This window comes from Carassius auratus, chromosome 27 (assembly GCF_003368295.1).
Source record: "Carassius auratus strain Wakin chromosome 27, ASM336829v1, whole genome shotgun sequence".
Taxonomy (NCBI): Eukaryota; Metazoa; Chordata; class Actinopteri; order Cypriniformes; family Cyprinidae; genus Carassius; species Carassius auratus.
In genome coordinates, this window is record NC_039269.1 from 26,862,930 (window position 1) to 26,882,631 (window position 19,702).

Genomic DNA, 19,702 nt, shown 5'->3' on the forward strand with positions numbered 1-19,702 from the left:
TCATTAGATCCACGATCGAAAAAAAAAAACAGGCGAAACTTGTACCAACCCAGAAGATTTTCAGCACAGAAATTCTTTCATTCTTCTAAATTACTATTTTTTTAAACTTTGGCCATGCTTAGCATGAGAATCTTTAACACTGTGAACAACTCTGAATACATGAAACACCACTGTACCCCCCAATTAAGTGCCAACCTAAAGGCTATGCGGTTTCGACCGCAGCCCAACAACATCTCGTTTTGACATCTCGCATGGTTCTGTGTGATTTGGACAACTACAAGTTACGCCCCTCTCTTGCAGTCCGCACAAAGACCCTTCTCCCAGTCTGTGATGAAACCCCTATGGCTGAAACGCTACTGTCAATCAAACTATCGTGGGAGGGGCCTGTTTTTGTGACGTCACACATACAGGCATCTGAGATCAGCTCGATTTGGGAAAGGGGTAAATATTTTAATAGATTTAAAAAAAACAGTAGTAATGTTTGGTCCTTGAACGACTCATTGTTTTTGAACTAATCGGTTGAGTGAATGATTCACCGACAGACGCACACTTGTCGCCACAAGAGTCGCTAAAAACTCCCTAGGCCAGTATGTATGGAATGCTGAAATACACATGCAATAAATATACATAAAATAACTATAATATATATCAATTTAATTAATCTGTGTTAAAAAACAAGCCTCCAAATGAAACCATATGGTAGCATGAAACATTAGGGACAGAAAGGTGAACACAAAACAAATCTGACACAAATATTAATGCATTATCAATATATTTTAGCACAACCACTTAAAAAATAAAATATAGTGTCATTTCTGTGTACAAAAATGTACATTTCATTCTCTCTGGACTTAACGGTCTTAACTTTCACTGACAGTACACAATAATGAAAAAATGCAATCAAACAATACATAATGTATCAGTTTTGAACCCATTACATGGCATGTTGTTGTATTTACAATAGCTCAGCATATCACTGGGGTGCAAAGGTGCGTGGCCATTTTTGCAACTGCAAGCTTTGACATTCATGCTCTTTTAGTGCATAAGACCGATTTCCACACCAGCCAAACACAACAGACAGTCATGATAGAAAAATATATATAGTCACTTTTCACAACATATTCTTTGTTCCAGTAAAATTACAGTCCATGACAGTCAGTGCGTATGCAGTGTGGTAGTACATTCATTTTTCCACTGAAAACTAATAGGATGAGAATACAATTTATAATCAGCAGACATTTTGGACTAACAGGAAAAAACAATAATATTCGGATGAATCTCATTAAACTTGTCAAGAATGTGTCTGGGTCATATCATATATCACACCGAAACTGAAAGAAACAAAAAAGCCAAAGATGTTTTTAGGACCATAATGTTTTTTTGATTGTAACATTATTTTCATGGTAAGCATATTTCCCTGCAATTATTTTTATACAAAGCATCTCATTCCCTTATTTTTTATTTAACATGCATTTATTACAGTATTAGTTCTATAAAAAAAAAAGAACGGTAGTTTTTTTTTTTTACAATGACCAACTGAGATCCACTTCTATGTTATTTTCATGAGAACGATGTAATATTAAACTATTAATGTAGCAATTATTTTCAGAAGTGATTCTTATTAGTTTTTCATTATTTAAAAAAGTAACCATTCTTTTTCTTTAAATTCTGCATAAATTGCAGGTGATTGAATAAATACTATAATTTAAACACATTTTATTATTTGCATAACATATAAATGCTTTTTGTATTACAATAATAAAACCTGCAGGGAAACATGCTTATCTGTCAAAAAAATTATGTCACATTATTTTGCTACATGCTTAATTTTCAGTTAAGATTTTCTACTTTTCATTTTTGGATGTAATGCAACCTGAAAGTATTTTCAGGAGAATTGCAGAGAAAAACATGGCTCGATGTCTACAGAGTCTAGCAGGTCTTTGAACCAACAGCAACTTATTGCCTAAGAATCAAGAACCTGCTTTTGCACTACATGCACATCTACAGGGCTCTGCAAACATTTACAGTCAGTTCTCTCCGAGGTCTTCATTTAAGGCAAATTTCCACTTCAGACACTACATCGCCTGATGACATAACGCAGACCCAGCTAGAAGACATGTCTGATTTAGTGCTGTCAGTGAACACCTCTAAAACCAGCAGCCAAACATGCCCAGCATCTAAAGCAGTGTACAGTATAGCGGCAGATTCTCATGATCGGACCGCCATAAACATGTCCAACAATGTGTGTCTGTTCCTTCAGCTGCAGATTCAAAGGGTTTCATTCAGCCCGGCCATTAAATGAGGATCTAAAAAGTTTCCAGCGGTCCTCTTCTCTGTATCCTGTCAGTAAAGCTGGCTGGACCTTTTTGGTTTGAATTTCTTGCATTTCTCTTTCACCTCCAAAATGCTGTTTTGTCATTCAGTCACACTGTCCCTTCTGCGTCCTCCTGCGGGACAAATGATAAGACATTCAGTTCATGAAACAAAGCCTTCAGTCAGTGCTCTTTTAATACCACACACTATTCATAACACAGACTATTCTGAACCATAAATCTGCTAAGATCACACAAATCACTAAGCAGAACACAAACAAGCTCAAAGCTTCGGGATTAATTGGTTACAGCACATTTTTTGTGTGTTTTGGGTTACCTGTTATGTTTTAATATTTTCAAAATTCCCAAAAATATTAATTGGTTGAATCATAACCAATGAAATATTTTAGAGCTAAAGGAAAATATAACACATTTTTCTGACTGATCAGTGATTTTCATCTATTTCCATGGTTTTTAGTGAAGATTTCCATAACTTTTCATGCAACTTTAAAAGATTTTATTAATGTGCTTGACTTTTTTTGACCTTTCCAATTATATTAATTTCCATAAGTCTTCTACAACTTTTTACGATAACATTAAATTACTTGACTGTCTTGTGATTTTTTTTTTTACAATTGTACTAATTTCCCCAAATTTTCTACAACTTTTTACTTTAGTATTGATTTCTATGACTTTCCTGTGACAACTTTAATGATTACCATTAATTTTCTGTGAGTTTTTATGATAGTACTTATTACCATTGCTTTCATGACTTTTTAAAATTTTATTAATTTCCATAATTTATCTGTGACTTTTTAAATCACTATAAAATATACAATTCCTGTGTTTTTTCCCCCACAATTTTTTTGTTCCCATGATTTTTTGGCTAACTTTTTTATGATTGTATTAATTTCCATGACTTTTCTGTGGCTTTTAAATATTTTATGATTTTTATTTCCATGACATGTGATTTCCATAACCTTCCATATTTAAAAAAAAATTCCCTTTCTAGGTTTTTGCCCCAAATATTTCCAGGTTATCCTCAAGTTTGGAATGCCTGTTCCAGAAACATCAAGCGCCGGTTCTTGGTTTGCCTTCACAGGAGTGTTGCTCACAGCAGCTCAACACATTAAAGACAGCATGCTGAGCAGCACGTGAAAGATGCACCGTGTTTCATGCGGTTTCTCCCAGCAGGCTTCATAAAGGGCTCTGAGAGCACATGCTGTATTTCAATCACTATTCAGCCAGACAGCTATTTCTGTCTCATATTGAATTTTTTATACCATTGACAGTTTGTCAGGTCAACTTGCAGTAATGTGTGAGCTGTCTGTGTTACAAAAAAAATCAGTACCAAACAAACTCCTGCAATGATGCGGATGCCATCATGATGTGTATTACTGGAATACACAGCTACATCCAGCTTCATTCAGCACAGCCATAACAAGCCTGTGTGAGCGTACCTGTGCTCAGGGGGTCAGAGAGGGACACTCGAGTGATAGATGTCCAGGGAGAGGAGATTGGGTCCGGGGAAGAGTGGAGAAGAGAGAAGGAAAGTGAAATGGAGGGATGATTTAGGAATTCTGTGCGTCTATACCTGCGGGGGTGAGAACCAGCGCCTGCAGGATGTCTGAGAGAGAGATGATGCCCTCGATGCTGGAGTTATCATCCACCACTACCAGCCTGTGCACCTGCAGGACACACACACACACACACACACACACAATCAGGGGGCATCTGATATTCATCCGGTGCATGTTCACATCGAAAAACAAATAAAGCATATTATATATATATATATATATACACACACATATACACATACATATATATATATATATATATATATATCAAGGCTGCCAACTCCCAGCCATTCAGTGTGAGACTCATGCAATTGACCTAATTCTCACACGCTCACGCCATAGCGCCATATTCTCACGCAGACTCGTGCAGCAGAAAAATCGCGCCGCATGATCTCGCAAAGCAACGCGCAGAGAGACCAGACAGACAGTGTAGTGAGTTTTTTGTGACAATTGAGGGAAATACACAATTTATTCCCATAAACTGTGTAGTCAGTCGTTCTCCCTCCCATCTGCACCGTGTGAATTGTGAACGCAGGCAAGTTAGCATTAGCAGAGTTGTTTGTTTTGCAGAAGTGATGTCTGGCTCGCGAACGAATTGTTTGATTCAACAACATCCCATATTAAAACGATTTTATTTATATTAATCAAAACTCATCAATCATGTCCAGATATTTGACTGATGGTGGTGTCAGTATGGATAAACTCAAATTTATACGATGTAAATCCCAAGAAATTCTCTACAGATACCAAATACTTTTACAATCAATATATACTTAATACACTTCTGCTAATGCAAGGATTTTGTTTTTGTATTTTTTTCCACACCAAGCCACGCGCCTACATATGCACCTTCACCATAACAAAAAGTTGACCTCAAAAGTTGGCAGCCCTGTATATATATATATATACAGTACAGACCAAAAGTTTGGACACAGCTTCTCGTTCAAAGAGTTTTCTTTATTTTCATGACTATGAAAATTGTAGAGTCACACTGAAGGCATAAAGGGCTATTTGAGCAAGAAGGAGAGTGATGGGTGCTGCGCCAGATGACCTGGCCTCCTCAGTCACCGGACCTGAACCCAATCGAGATGGTTTGGGGTAAGCTGGACCGCAGACAGAAGGCAAAAGGACCAACAAGTGCTAAGCATCTCTCGGGGAACTCCTTCAAGACTGTTGGAAGACCATTTCAGGTGACTACCTCTTGAAGCTCATCAAGAGAATGTCAAGAGTGTGTGAAGCAGTAATCAAAGCAAAAGGTGGCTACTTTGAAGAACCTACAATATGACATATTTTCAGTTGTTTCACACTTTTTTGTTATGTATATAATTCCACATGTGTTAATTCATAGTTTTGATGCCTTCAGTGTGAATCTACAATTTTCATAGTCATGAAAATAAAGAAAACTCTTTGAATGAGAAGGTGTGTCCAAACTTTTGGTCTGTACTGTATATATATATATATGTGTATGTATGTATGTATGCATGCATGTAAACTTTTTTGCTACAACATAGGGTTTAACAATGTTTTTCTGTGACTGTAGTTTATAGTTATATGGTAACAAAAGTTAACACTCAACCTATTCTTTATCAATGCTATAATTTGTGATTTAAATTTTGTGAACGAGAGTTCCTTGCCCATGGAGCTTACCTTGTGAAGTATTAATAAGTAATTAATAAATAGAAAATTAGAAGCTTATCGAGGCAAAAGTCGTAGTCATTAGTAAGTAGATAATAGAGAGAATAGGACCTAAAAACAAAGTGTGACCAATTCAGGTGGGACTTCTTTTCTAGTGGCTGTGTTATCGATGTCCTTTCTCACCTCAGCTTTGACGATCCTGTCCACTATAGTCTCCACGGTCTCGTGTCGATAACACTTCATGACTCCCTCGAAGTACTGTGAGCGATGCAGCAGCGCCTGAGTCACAGTGATGTCCAGGTTATTGTAGGTCTTCTCAGCAGCCAGGTTCTACACACAGCCACAACACTAATGAACACCTTCACAGACAGCCAAACACATCTCAATAATACTGGTCAATTACAATCAATCAACAATAAATGAAGAAACATTTGGTGTGAACATCTGTTGGTTTGAAGATGCTGACTTTCATATTTAATGCTCTTTCACTTATTAATGACAACAATGAATTTAGCTGTACATTGGAGTTAAAATCATTTGAATATAAACTGATACATTTAATGAAAGGGATACAAATGGATTTGAATAGACATATGAATTATGAACTTTTATTTGTGAATAAAGTCCAATAACTACCATTCAAAAGTTTGGGGTCAGTAAGATTCAAATACTTTTATTCCCCCCCAAAAAGGGGGACAATTAAGATGCAGGTGATTGCTATGTGCTATGCTAAGTTACTATGTTACAAAAGATTTGCATTTCAAATAAATGCTTTTGAACTGTCCATTCATTGAAGAATCCTGATGAAAATCTATTGTATCACGGTTTCCAAAAAAACAGTTTCAACATTGATAATAATACTAATGTTTCTTGAGCAGCAAATCAGCATATTATTCTGATTTCTGAAGATCATGTGACACTAAAGACTGGAGGAATGATGCTGAAAATATAGCTGCGCATCACAGAAATAAATTACATTTTAAAATAGAAAACTTTGAAATAATATTTCACAATATTACTGTTATTTTGATTAAATAAATGCAGCCTTGGTGAGCAGAAGAGTTTTTTTTTCTTAATTTTTGATATATTTTCTGTATAAATTTCTACTAGAAAACTCTCAGTCATAAGACACAAGCACCAAAAGTGCAAAATCTGATGATATTTTAAAATAGAGAACTAGAAAAAATATTCACTGTAGAAATATCCATGACTTCAATTTGCTTGTGTAAAACTCGTGTAACAAATGTGTGGCAAAAAGCTTTAGCAGTTATTTTAAGTAGTCAACTTTAAGTAGTATAACTTACAATGACATCAAATTTGGAGTATATGTCCACAACCTTTCCTTTGGGAGGGAAAATATGGAAAGCAAATATGAGAAATGTAACATGTACCACAAATTTTTCGTTTCTAAAAAGGGCTTGACAGAAGAATAATTCAAGTCTATGAACTGACAGGAAAGTTAGCAATGTGTTGCTACCTGTAACGTCCACCACCGGCAGGGCAGACACTCTCCTCTCCACGAACATGCCCAGGGCTTTAATAATGGGTGTATCTGGGTGAATGAAAGCGATGTTGCTGTATGTGCCAATGCCCAGCTCCTCCAGAGTCTGCCTCATGAAGGCTGGTTTAGGCATCTCACACACCTACAGGAACATAAACCATTAACACAACTCAGGATGATTAGAACTCTTCTGTAACCTTTTACTAGTTTGATTTGTTCACAACAACTAAACGAGTATGATAACTGGATGCAAAGAGTGATCAGTAAGATACAAGGAAGTAATATACTCACAAAGAGCTGCAGAAACTTGAGGATCCTCTTGTGTGTGAGGATATACAGAGCGTTTCCTGTGACTGGATCGATCACTGGCAAACGATGGATCTTATTTTTGATGAGCGAGTATACGGCATCAAATATACTGCAAAGAGTTACAAGAAACCAAACATTTAAAAAAAAAACAATGCTCTGCAAGCTCTGTTTGAGACAATGTTCCCATAAACCAAATAGTGGACAAAGCAGCATGTAATTAAGAGGAAAAACACAATCTGCAAAAATACGACCAAATGTCCCACCTTGCATCTGGAGATATGTTGACTAAGGGTTTAAAAGTTTCTTGCAAGTACAGTTCTGTTTGTATAAGCAGAAATAAAAAAAGTTAGACTTTCCAAACTTTTACTTTGTTATTTTCTCCATAAAGGACATGGGTGTGTGTGTGAATATACACATTTTAGGTGTACAAAAATGAGTTTAGTCAATAATATAAAATATATATAAAAGGCAAACGAGTGTTAGCAGTGGTTAAGTGAAAATGCTGAAAATATTTACCTCTCCAAGTCTCAATTTTATGCTCCTCCAGTTCATATATTTGCACCTGAGGCATACGACACAAAATATGACTTAAGATTTTAAAATGGACAAATATCCTTCCTCTTAGATGAACATTCATTTAATTACAGAATAAAGCAGAATTGTCACTTTTGAAGCCATTTGAAGGTGTGTCTAATTTCTGCTCAACACTCTTACGAACCAGCACTGGGCAAAATGACACCGTCCAGCAAAACTGGTAGTATTTGAGTTTCTGTGATGTCTGAAGCCTTACCAGTGGTGATTTGTAGTATCTGTGCAGTATGATGATGAAGTCTGTGATGGTTAACATTCCTATTGAGAAAACGTATCAGAGTAAAACCATGCTGACGCATATCTGGGCTCACAGAGAGACTGTGCCTGCAGATTTAGCAGAATATGCATCCAATGTCCTTTACATATTTGCTGTGTTTATTCCAAAAAATGGACAGTTTAATCATGATTTCAGTTACCAGTGAGTACTACAAGCTTATTTGATGCTTTCTTGTAAAATATCAGCACGGGAAATTTGCATATTCCCTCTATGCATGTTATTGTTAGCTGCTAACTTAACCATGTCCAATTATGTTACAGGTGAAAAAATAATGACCTGAAGCAATGCCTTTATTGGATTACTGATTACTTAACAATAATTTCAAGACAGCCAGTTAAACAGACTTTTTCTGTCTGTCTGACCTAAAAAAAAACACAACTCCATTCAAAAGAATGACAGAAAAGCATGTGTGTGAGTGTGTTTGCACGTGCATGTGTCAATGCTCACCCACAAAGCTTTGCTTTTTGGTTTCCCACAATGGTGCAGCTCGAACTCCATTAGCAACCAAGGCAAAGAAAGCTTTCTTTACCTAACAGAGAACAAAGGATACACATAACAATGCTTTTATTTTGGGTGCCTTTAAAAACACTTCTGGAGGAACTGGTGGTGTGAGCCAAAAAAAAATTACAGGAAACAATGAGCTGGGTGCAAAAAAAAGTCCACACCTGCCAATGACAAATGAACCGGGAAATTTGGCCTTAAAGTTGTATTTAGCCTTTATATTCAGACTGGCCCTCAGCCAGAGGAAAGTCAACAGGTTAATGGGTTACACGGGTGTGTTACCCCCAAATCTACTAACAGCACATACCTGCACATGATTACTGTTTAACCCTGACAAACCTAGCTTTATGACTGCTTCCCATACACTTCAAAGAGATCCCATCCATTTCAATCACTAACAAAGATTTATTTACTGATGAAACATTAACCATAATCACTTACACATTGTGTGTTTAAACTACAACTGGGAAGCAAAACTGAAAGACAGCATCTGTGGCTCATATTAAAAGTTGAATTCAAGCATACTTGCATGCTTTACATTTTTGCATGGTTAGTAATATGCATACTGTTCAAAATATGCAACTTTATGCATATCTGGAATGACCTATGCAATATATAATAAAGTGAATGCAATATTGTATCCCACAGTGCAATGCATTCAACTCCAGTTTGATGATGAATGAACTAGATTCAATTACAGCTGTGCTTTTAACATCTCTATTATTTCATCAGACTGTTGAAAATTACAAAATTGAGATAATCAAAGATGATGATGATGACTGAAAGACATACAGAATGATATGCAGAGAACAATACAACAGAAGTTGAAATGTGTGTAATGAAATAATTGCTACAATTTATATATATATATATATATATATATATATATATATATATATATATTTTTTTTTTTTTAACAGAAGAAAAAAAAACATTTAAGATGTACCTGTAATGAAGTGTCAAAGACCACTAGTTTGGAGCTGGTGGGGATGAGGTCATAGCACTTGTGGGATTTCATAAAGCGCATGTAAATGTCATTGCCTGGCTCTTCAGCAGCTGAAAACAGAAAAGAAAAGTCACTAGAATCATTAGTCACCTATCTCTAACACTTAAAAATCAATTAAATGTTTTATATGATATACAATGCAATTTTGTTATGTTATGAATTATACCAATTATACTCATAAAACCAAACAAAAATACTACATACAGTACTACTTTATTTAAGAACAGGCTGAAAATGTAATTTAGTCACAGACTATAAACTTGCTAGTAGCATATGAAATAAAAAAGCAAGCAATGCAAAACCTAAATATAACCATTTACCTTCATTATCAAGTTCAAGTTTTTCCAGCATGCCTTCAGCAAGTACGCAGCTCTAAAACACAAAGACACGGGCGGATGATTTAATCAACAATCACTTACTTCAAGGTATACCCTATTAGAGCCAATGGAGTGGTAGCGTCCATTTTTTAAATCTGCTTATCTTCAAACAAGCATTCTGGTCACCACATAGAAAGCAGAGTGATTTTAAACTTATAATATTCTCAAGCCAGAGCTTTCACTAAAGTATTGATTACGCGCAGCGTTGAAATGTTAATAGACGGACACCCCGCAAAAAATGACAGTGGAACATCCCAATCTGTCTGTTTCACGTCTGTTTACCGAGCGCAGGAAAACGACGCGCAGGTACAGGTAGAGCGAACTACGTTACTTCATTTGGAGTGTATAAATGTCAACGCATAGGTCTGAGGGGATAACTTGGCTCTAGTTATAACTCTGTCGCTCTCTGCTGGACGACGACGAAACGAAAGCAAAATGCGAATTGACTGATCCGCGGCTCTGTCTCAAAACCCATCGAGCCGCCTACATAGTCAGCATTTTAAACACCATGAGCACCTGAGCCAATATACATTGATCGAGGTTTAAGCCGTAGAAACTAAGTTACTTTCTATTTTAAGGTATTTAATTAAGCCAGCGAGTCTTCCAAAATTCCCAAGTAACGTTAAGCCTGGTTGTTCCCGCCAAAAAACTAATAAATAAATCGCGTACTCAAACTAACGTTAGGGCTGTTTCATCAAAAATAGACACGTGTATTTAATTTACGATTAAAGTGTTTTTAATTTGTGTACTGGTTATATTCAACAGTGTGTTTGATAGTTGGAAATAGATTTCAAACATTTCTTTTAAATAAAATAGCTGACTTATTTCTCTTGCTAAGGTATTTCAATACATCGCTAGCATTTTATATAACCTAAATACTGTTAAATCTATCAATGTAGTGTAGTGCCTTTGGTAAACAAGTACACTAACTTTTGATCAATCTCTTTTAGGTGGAAATTGCAAATAACACAACTTTCCTGGGTTTGTCATTGGTTTAAAATGAAATCATTGTGTATAAATAATTTACAATAAATAAAATAGTTGCTGTGTATTCACAGCTGGTTTAGGTTATAGATTTTAGAATATAATTGTAATATTGAATAGATGCAACAGGTATAAACAGTATAATGCACACAAAAATGCACCTGAAAAGTAGGAAAAATATAATAAAGTAATTTATATATATATATATATATATATATATATATATGTGTGTGTGTGTGTGTGTGTGTGTGTGTGTGTGTAATGATCTCGTACTGTAGTTATTAGGACTATATATCCCTCAGCTGCAACATTAGACTATGCATAGCTTTAAAATGTAAATTTCCCATAATAAATACTTTTCAGTGTACTTCCATAAAACAATGTCCAGCACATACTGTACTTTACAAGAAAACACATTTGCTCAACAATTGACAGACTGTATGTTAGGTGAATTTAAGGTGCCACTAGAGCTGTAAATATGACTTTGCTTCACAATGGGGCAAGAGTATACTACAGTAAATCCCAGAAACTCACCTGGCGTGAGGTAGAGTAAAAGGTGTACGAGGTGATCGGGGGTTTGGTGGTGGAGGTGCTCAGGCTGAAGCACTGGCCTGTGTCTGGTGGAGATGAGAGAGAGCGGGATCGGCGTTCCTCCACCCGCTCCACAGGACTAGGGCTCTCCATAGAGAAGACTGGTGGAGCGGGACTCTGAGTCGGGGTGGTGGGGGGAGTCGAAAGCCCAGAGCCTGGGAGACACATCAGTACAGAAGACAATGAAGTACTGCATTTGCAAAGTGGATTTAGTTCAATGGAGTCATAATTCTGATGTGAATTTAGAAGAGAAGCTTATTTTGTGAAAATCTAAATTTGTTGAATCATAGGACCTATTGACAGAAAAAAAGACATAATAGAGATATCAATTCTAATATCTATGCTATCTTATTTATCTTCTGTAACCTCAGTTTGGTCTCAGAGATGCTAAATCCTACGAGGACTGGTCAAATAATCGTGGCACAGCTGCATTGACAAACAACTGACTGTCAATCAAGACATTAATAATAGGAGTATAGTGCACTATATAGGGCACTTCTGAATAAGTTAGCAGGGAAGCACGTTCCTCTGCTCTGTCACGAAAAAACAAACAAATAAAAAAAAATACAAAGAAATCACAAGAAATTTAATTCTTCAAATTTTACTGTTTTTTTTCCTTCAAATACCAAATGTAATTTTTATAATGTTTATAAAAGAATTCATTTTTTTTTTTACCAAAAAGTAAAAACAGTAATAGTACAGTAAAATTATACAGTAAACAATTATATGGTAAAATATTTATGCAATTTAAAATTTATTCTTAAATCATTCTTTATATTTTATAAAGAATATATGTAAACTTTATAATATGTAAAATTTTGTAATTTACGTGATACTATAGGATCACAATAATAGTATTTAATTTTAGGTCAATACTGCAGTCTTCAGTGCCATGAAATCATTCTAAAGCGCTGATTTAATATTGATTTATAGTAGATTATAATGATAGAAGAATAGTAAAATAATAGTATTTATTTGAAATAGAAATCTTGTGTAACACTAGACAAGTCTTTACTGACTCATTTGATCAATTGAATGTGTCCTTGCCGAATAAAAGTATTAAAATCTTACTGATCCAACACTTTTGAATGTTAGCGTATAATGGAAAAAAGCCAGGATTGTGGTTGCAGCACTTCAAAGCACAAGAGTGAAGCTCATCCTTCTAGAAAAGCTAATTCAAAACAAAGTAAGATAATTCAGGGCTTTAAAGTTGTTCTTTTTGAAGTAGGAATACTGTTTCATCTACCAACGTCATTCTCATGAGTGGAATTCGCTGCATGTCATCAGTCCTGTTCTGGTAACCTTGCATGTATCATGCAGAAGTTACAGGGATTACTGATGTTTATTTTAGTTCCATGGGGAAAGTGTCAATGTAAGCGCAAGTCTAAATTATTTTCTGACTATGCAAACTTTTACACAAATGCGGTTAACAGAGCTTAACTAGAGCATTCCATTGATTCAGTTTTACTGTAGAGTTAATCACTCCTGTTTAGAGCTGGATTCATCAGATATAACACAACAAACAGGTGTGTTTTATATGAAAGCCCTCTCATAACCCCTCATGAACTGCATGACACAACATATGGACTGATATATTACTGTACCAGCCTCCACTAATACTGCCACAGCAGGATCAAAAGCACATATGCAATGAGGAATCTTTATATCTGAAGCATGATTAGAATTCATTCAGCAGAGGACTGAAGCAGCTGGACATATTCAGGTCAGGGCTTTACTCGCGTATCTCTGCTATCGAGGCATTTAGCTCTAGCATGGCACTATGCTTGATCTACAGATGTGATGGATTGACAAATGTGTAAGGCATGGTTTGGCTGTATGCAACGCTGGAAAGTGATTCAGAAGATGGCAATATATTATTAGGTTATAAGACAATATGCTTTCATACATGTTTGTAATCAATTAGTTTTCTGTAGAGATTAGCCCAGGCAAGCCTCCTTTTTCACTGGAAAGGGATGGCATCAATTAAAGCTGGTGTCCCACTAGTTAATTTTCAGATGTTCATTATTCATTAGCTTAGCATAGTCATTCAAGAATCAGATTGAGTCAGTGCGCACAGTCACACTTCTCGGCGGGTGGGCATTAACTGCCCCAGCTGGGTGTTGATGGCCCTGTCGACACACCAAAAACATTCAGCTTGCCTTCATAATACATAATACAGTTCATGCAGTGGGACAGACTCTCGTGGTCTTGGCAGCCAGTGACCAATAAGTGGACGGAGTAAGTCAAGTAATTTATTACCACTCTTCCAGACTTAATTTTTGAGTGTGATGCACATATTGACATACTGACTTCCGTAGGTTTGAAACTAAAATTGAATTATAAAGGGACAGTTGACCCAGTAATATAAATGTTATGACCACTTCTGAACCTGTTTCTGCCCCACAGCCTCTCTCTGTGTTGAGATGTGGGTACAGGTACAGTCACATTTACTGTTGTATCAACTTCTGCAGGAGAGTCATTTCAATAGGAATCCATGCAATTTTCAAGTTCAAATTTGTCACAAACTAAATATCAAAGTAGATTTACTTTTTTACTCCTATGCGATGGTCTGCATACAGTGCATGTGATGCAAATTTATCATATAGTAAATGGTTATAGTATGCGTGTACTTTAAAACATGGTTTTTCTCTAATCAGTTGTTCCACAAGGTGGCAACATTTGGTGGCAATCACAGTAGAAACTGAAACTAAAGAGACAGAACAACAGCAGCAGCAAAATTACAGGACAAGAACAACAAACGCCCATTTTGACAAACACTTGTGTGAGGGGGTTATGAGAGAACCGCAATGACCAACCAAAAGCTACTTGATTTGAACTTCTTGACTTCTGTGTGAGCTGTTCGTCATACATCTTGACATTGTTGGACCTTTTTACCTGCGAAATTTGGCTAACGTGTCCCAACACTCAATCATAACAGCCTGTCCCTTCATGAATACGCTACAAGATTTGTCACCTCTTGATTTACAGTATGTCAGTAGATGCGAGGAGCTCATAAATACGGTTACCGTATCCCCAATGCCACGTTAGTAGTAATGCATGCTGAAAGATGCTTGTTGGATGAAGGTACAGCACAGTAACTCCCCTATTTAGCATGGATCAAAAATACACTTCTCATAAAAAAAGTATGTGTGGATAGTAATCATTATAGTCTAATATGTGTGCACGAGAATTGAGTTTGGGATCCTAACTATCTCCTGACATTTAGCCAGACTTAACCAGCTGGCATAGACCCATTTGGTGTGTTGCTGCGCTAGTTTCTTATTTTAGCCTTGCCACTGCTACACATTCCACAAGGGCAGATAACACTCACTCACGGCACAGGGTCAGGCCTCCAGAGTGTATGCTGGGACTCACACCAGTTTGACTCTGTTCCATGGCAATGTTAGTAAAATGTTTAAGTCAGGGATTTTGGTTTTACACTATTTGATGGCATCATTTATTGTGAGACCTAAAGGATGAACGCATGTGTTAATTTAGTTAATAATGCGGTATGAAAGAAGGATGACCCATTTGAAGAAATAAATGCCATCTAATTTAATTGTGTGCTTGCTGGTTTACATTATATTTTTATCCTTGTCAGTTATTTGAGTAACTGTCATGCTACAAATGAGATTGTTTATATCAACACAATCCTGCATGATATTCCACAGCGCATCCTAAAAGCTTTACCATATAAACCAAATTGAGCAAGAAGACTATTGAGTAACATGCTTCCAACAGCTGGAACTTGAGAAACGGAGGCTTCAGTGACTCTTATTCAGTCAGTCAGGAAACATACTGGCCATGAAAAATCATCTGTCAGTCACAGAACTAATCCTAACCTTTATCCTTAGCCTGAACATAAACGCGAACCAAATTTTGGATTCAGCTGACAGAGTAGTGAGGCAACCTGAGCTTGTTTGATTTGCGTCAGGAACACTATTTCATATGACACACAGCGAAGCCCCTCGGGACACCACTGCGACTCTAATACACACTCCAGTCAGACTTACATAATGTGACCCATCATATGATTCAGCGCATGTATACAGTCATGTGAAAGAGTTAGCACACCCTATTGAATTCCATGGTTTTCTGTATCGGCACATTAAAAAAAAATTACATAAAATCATGAAATTAAATAGTGTGTCCTAACTTTTTAACATGATTGTACAGTATTGTTCAAAATAATAGCAGTACAATGTGACTAACCAGAATAATCAAGGTTTTTCGTATATTTTTTTATTGCTACGTGGCAAACAAGTTACCAGTAGGTTCAGTAGATTCTCAGAAAACAAATGAGACCCAGCATTCATGATATGCACGCTCTTAAGGCTGTGCAATTGGGCAATTAGTTGAATTAGTTGAAAGGGGTGTGTTCAAAAAAATAGCAGTGTGGCATTCAATCACTGAGGTCATCAATTTTGTGAAGAAACAGGTGTGAATCAGGTGGCCCCTATTTAAGGATGAAGCCAACACTTGTTGAACATGCATTTGAAAGCTGAGGAAAATGGGTCGTTCAAGACATTGTTCAGAAGAACAGCGTACTTTGATTAAAAAGTTGATTAGAGAGGGGAAAACCTATAAAGAGGTGCAAAAAATGATAGGCTGTTCAGCTAAAATGATCTCCAATGCCTTAAAATGGAGAGCAAAACCAGAGAGACGTGGAAGAAAACGGAAGACAACCATCAAAATGGATAGAAGAATAACCAGAATGGCAAAGGCTCAGCCAATGATCACCTCCAGGATGATCAAAGACAGTCTGGAGTTACCTGTAAGTACTGTGACAGTTAGAAGACGTCTGTTTGAAGCTAATCTATTTTCAAGAATCCCCCGCAAAGTCCCTCTGTTAAAAAAAAGGCATGTGCAGAAGAGGTTACAATTTGCCAAAGAACACATCAACTGGCCTAAAGAGAAATGGAGGAACATTTTGTGGACTGATGAGAGTAAAATTGTTCTTTTTGGTTCCAAGGGCCACAGGCAGTTTGTGAGACGACCCCCAAACTCTGAATTCAAGCCACAGTACACCGTGAAGACAGTGAAGCATGGAGGTGCAAGCATCATGATATGGGCATGTTTCTCCTACTATGGTGTTGGGCCTATTTATCGCATACCAGGGATCATGGATCAGTTTGCATATGTTAAAATACTTGAAGAGGTCATGTTGCCCTATGCTGAAGAGGACATGCCCTTGAAATGGTTGTTTCAACAAGACAATGACCCAAAACACACTAGTAAACGGGCAAAGTCTTGGTTCCAAACCAACAAAATTAATGTTATGGAGTGGCCAGCCCAATCTCCAGACCTTAATCCAATTGAGAACTTGTGGGGTGATATCAAAAATGCTGTTTCTGAAGCAAAACCAAGAAATGTGAATGAATTGTGGAATGTTGTTAAAGAATCATGGAGTGGAATAACAGCTGAGAGGTGCCACAAGTTGGTTGACTCCATGCCACACAGATGTCAAGCAGTTTTAAAAAACTGTGGTCATACAACTAAATATTAGTTTAGGGATTCACAGGATTGCTAAATCCCAGAAAAAAAAATGTTTGTACAAAATAGTTTTGAGTTTGTACAGTCAAAGGTAGACACTGCTATTTTTTGGAACACTCCCCTTTCAACTAATTCAACTAATTGCCCAATTGCACAGCCTTAAGAGCGTGCATATCATGAATGCTGGGTCTTGTTTGTTTTCTGACAATCTACTGAACCTACTGGTAACTTGTTTGCCACGTAGCAATAAAAAATATACTAAAAACCTTGATTATTCTGGTTAGTCACATTGTACTGCTATTATTTTGAACAATACTGTATGTACATCCAGACATTCTGGACATGCAGAAGATCCAAACCAAATAATACAATAAGACAAAGTAGGTAAAGTATAAGGTAAGTTGTTATGTACTCTGTACATGTGGGTTACTCTGTAGTTGTTCTTTAAAGTTTGAGTGTGTCATTTCTGTGCTACTTGCTGCACCATACATTTTTGCTTAAATATTGTCTTTCAAACAGATTTCACAAACAATTCCTATGTCTGTCATTGGTCAGCCAACAGATAGTCCCATCCCAAACTTAAGCCATTGGTTGAGACAATATTGCTTTGCTGGGCTGGTCGGGACACCCAAACATGCATGATAATATTTTGATAGCACCACTGCGTTTATACTTTTAGCGGAAATATACAGATTTTAAAGGTGGAGTTTATAATTTCTTCACTACTAGCAGGATTTCAAACAGATTTCCCAAATAATCCCTCTGCCTGCCATTGGTCAACCAACAGACCATCCCACCCTAAAAGTACACCAATGGTTGAGCCTCAGTTGGGCTGGTCGAGACAACCAAACATGCAGGATAATGTTTTGATAGCCTCATAGTGTTTATAATTTTAGGGCAAATCAACTTCAGCACAGATTACTTGGTTGTCTCTACATATTACAGCGGGGCAGGAGACAAAATTTCATCACCTTCAAGTCAAGCAGAGTCCAGTGTCACAGAGATTCTTAATTGTATACGCTTCAAAATTGCAACAGCAAAAAATATGGGTTTTGAATTTCCAGTTTGTGTGTCCAGTTCAGTTTGAGTTTAGTTATCAATTTAAAATTGATTAAGGAATGTCAGACAGGTGAGTCTGGTGTCTCTTTCAAGACTTACTCCTAATGGAACCCACAGTCACATTTTTGTTTGCGTCACCGTGATGAAGGCATCAGCTGACAGCTTCGGGGTCAACCCTGAACAAAATTAGGTCTGAAATGAGTTTCCCTGCCAAGTGATTAATACAGACTTACATAATACACAGCTCAAGACCATTCCAGCCTACTGTGACTTCCTTTCCCTCTACTCTGGAACGTCTATGCTGTTTATTAAATGATCTTGACATACATACACAGTAGCCAAGTCAACAGACTATGAATGGTTTATCCAGTTCAAACAATGTGTGTCATGCAACACATGCATGTACTGTACATATCTAATAGACTATATAACGAACAATAAGTCGATGCCTGGCTCATAATAGCACAAGGCAGACTGGAACATTCCACCACCAGACAGATATCAATACTGTTATGTCTAGCTGAAGGCTCTATAGTCTATACCCTGATTAGTACTGTACCAGACAAACATGTCGACTCTGACTGCCGTCTCCCTGAAAGCAGCTCCTCATCATGGCGCCTCTTTGTCCGACGCAAACTACCAAACCTCTTCATGGGAACTGGCAGGCCTCACGTCCTGAAGATCAACCATTCCCTCCCGACTAAAGCGAGGATGCACGACACAGAGATCCTGTTTGGATAACAGAGAACTCTAGTGAAGCCAAAGCAAATGTCCAGGATTCCAGAAGAGGTGCTCGTTCTCAGTAAAGCCAGATGATGGATTGCTGTACCTTCAGAAGTGTCTCTTACAGATATTTATATGATAGTGTCTGTTCTTCACAGATGCCACTGTCCCAGAAGTCCAGCTGGATTCTTTCAGTACCCTTTGCAGAAATTAAATCCTGGCATTGGCTGTATTCCAGTGCTATTGATCCCCTGATTTCCTGTCTCCACGAAACACACAACGCACTCACACTGTGTCAGTTGAGCAGACCCTGCTGATGATGGCCCCCAGTGTCGCAGATTGTCTCAGAAGTGATTCCTCTCTTCACTTATCTATCTGCACTCTCTCTCTCTTTTCTCGCCTTTCCTCTTCTCCTCCCTCTCTCTCTCAGTTTGTGGACACCAGTGTGCAGCCCTGCCCTCTCTGCAGGAAACTGTCAGGTGCAGCTGTGTGTCTCTTTAAAATAGCATACATGGCAGGAAGCTGTAAAAGGAGACCAGGCAACAAGCCAGCAACATTATTGCTTCAGTCCTGCACACGGCTTGCTCTTTTTGCTTGACCTCTGAATTTACACATAGACAATACATTTATTTTACCCAGCTACTCATATTTTTCCAATTTGGTCTTTGTGTCAACCTTTTTTGCAGATATTCCTGGTCTTTTCTAAACTTTTATTTATGCAGTGCCATTATACTTTTCCTTGATGGTAATTCTTAAATTGAAT

The 19,702-nt window shown here is 37.2% G+C and overlaps 1 protein-coding gene across 4 annotated transcripts in view; it reads right to left on the reverse strand.

Moving 5' to 3' along the window:
- Positions 1–1,770: 1,770 nt before the first annotated feature.
- prkag2b (protein kinase, AMP-activated, gamma 2 non-catalytic subunit b) overlaps positions 1,771–19,702 on the reverse strand; it is a 29,493-nt gene continuing 11,561 nt past the window's right edge. For 2 of the 4 annotated variants that reach the window (XM_026206937.1, XM_026206938.1), the window contains exons 4-16: positions 11,608–11,819; positions 10,033–10,084; positions 9,653–9,762; positions 8,653–8,734; positions 8,128–8,186; positions 7,854–7,899; positions 7,601–7,655; positions 7,320–7,446; positions 7,005–7,170; positions 6,832–6,869; positions 5,711–5,857; positions 3,907–4,000; positions 1,771–2,447 (exon numbers count right to left, since the gene is read on the reverse strand). In XM_026206937.1, the coding sequence (XP_026062722.1) occupies positions 2,416–2,447; positions 3,907–4,000; positions 5,711–5,857; positions 6,832–6,869; positions 7,005–7,170; positions 7,320–7,446; positions 7,601–7,655; positions 7,854–7,899; positions 8,128–8,186; positions 8,653–8,734; positions 9,653–9,762; positions 10,033–10,084; positions 11,608–11,819 (1,220 nt within the window). In that variant the 3' untranslated portion in view covers positions 1,771–2,415. Of the gene's footprint in view, positions 2,448–3,772; positions 4,001–5,710; positions 5,858–6,831; positions 6,870–7,004; positions 7,171–7,319; positions 7,447–7,600; positions 7,656–7,853; positions 7,900–8,127; positions 8,187–8,652; positions 8,735–9,652; positions 9,763–10,032; positions 10,085–11,607; positions 11,820–18,775; positions 19,099–19,702 lie in introns of those variants that run through there. The other 2 variants (XM_026206939.1, XR_003276054.1) reach the window with 2 other exon arrangements.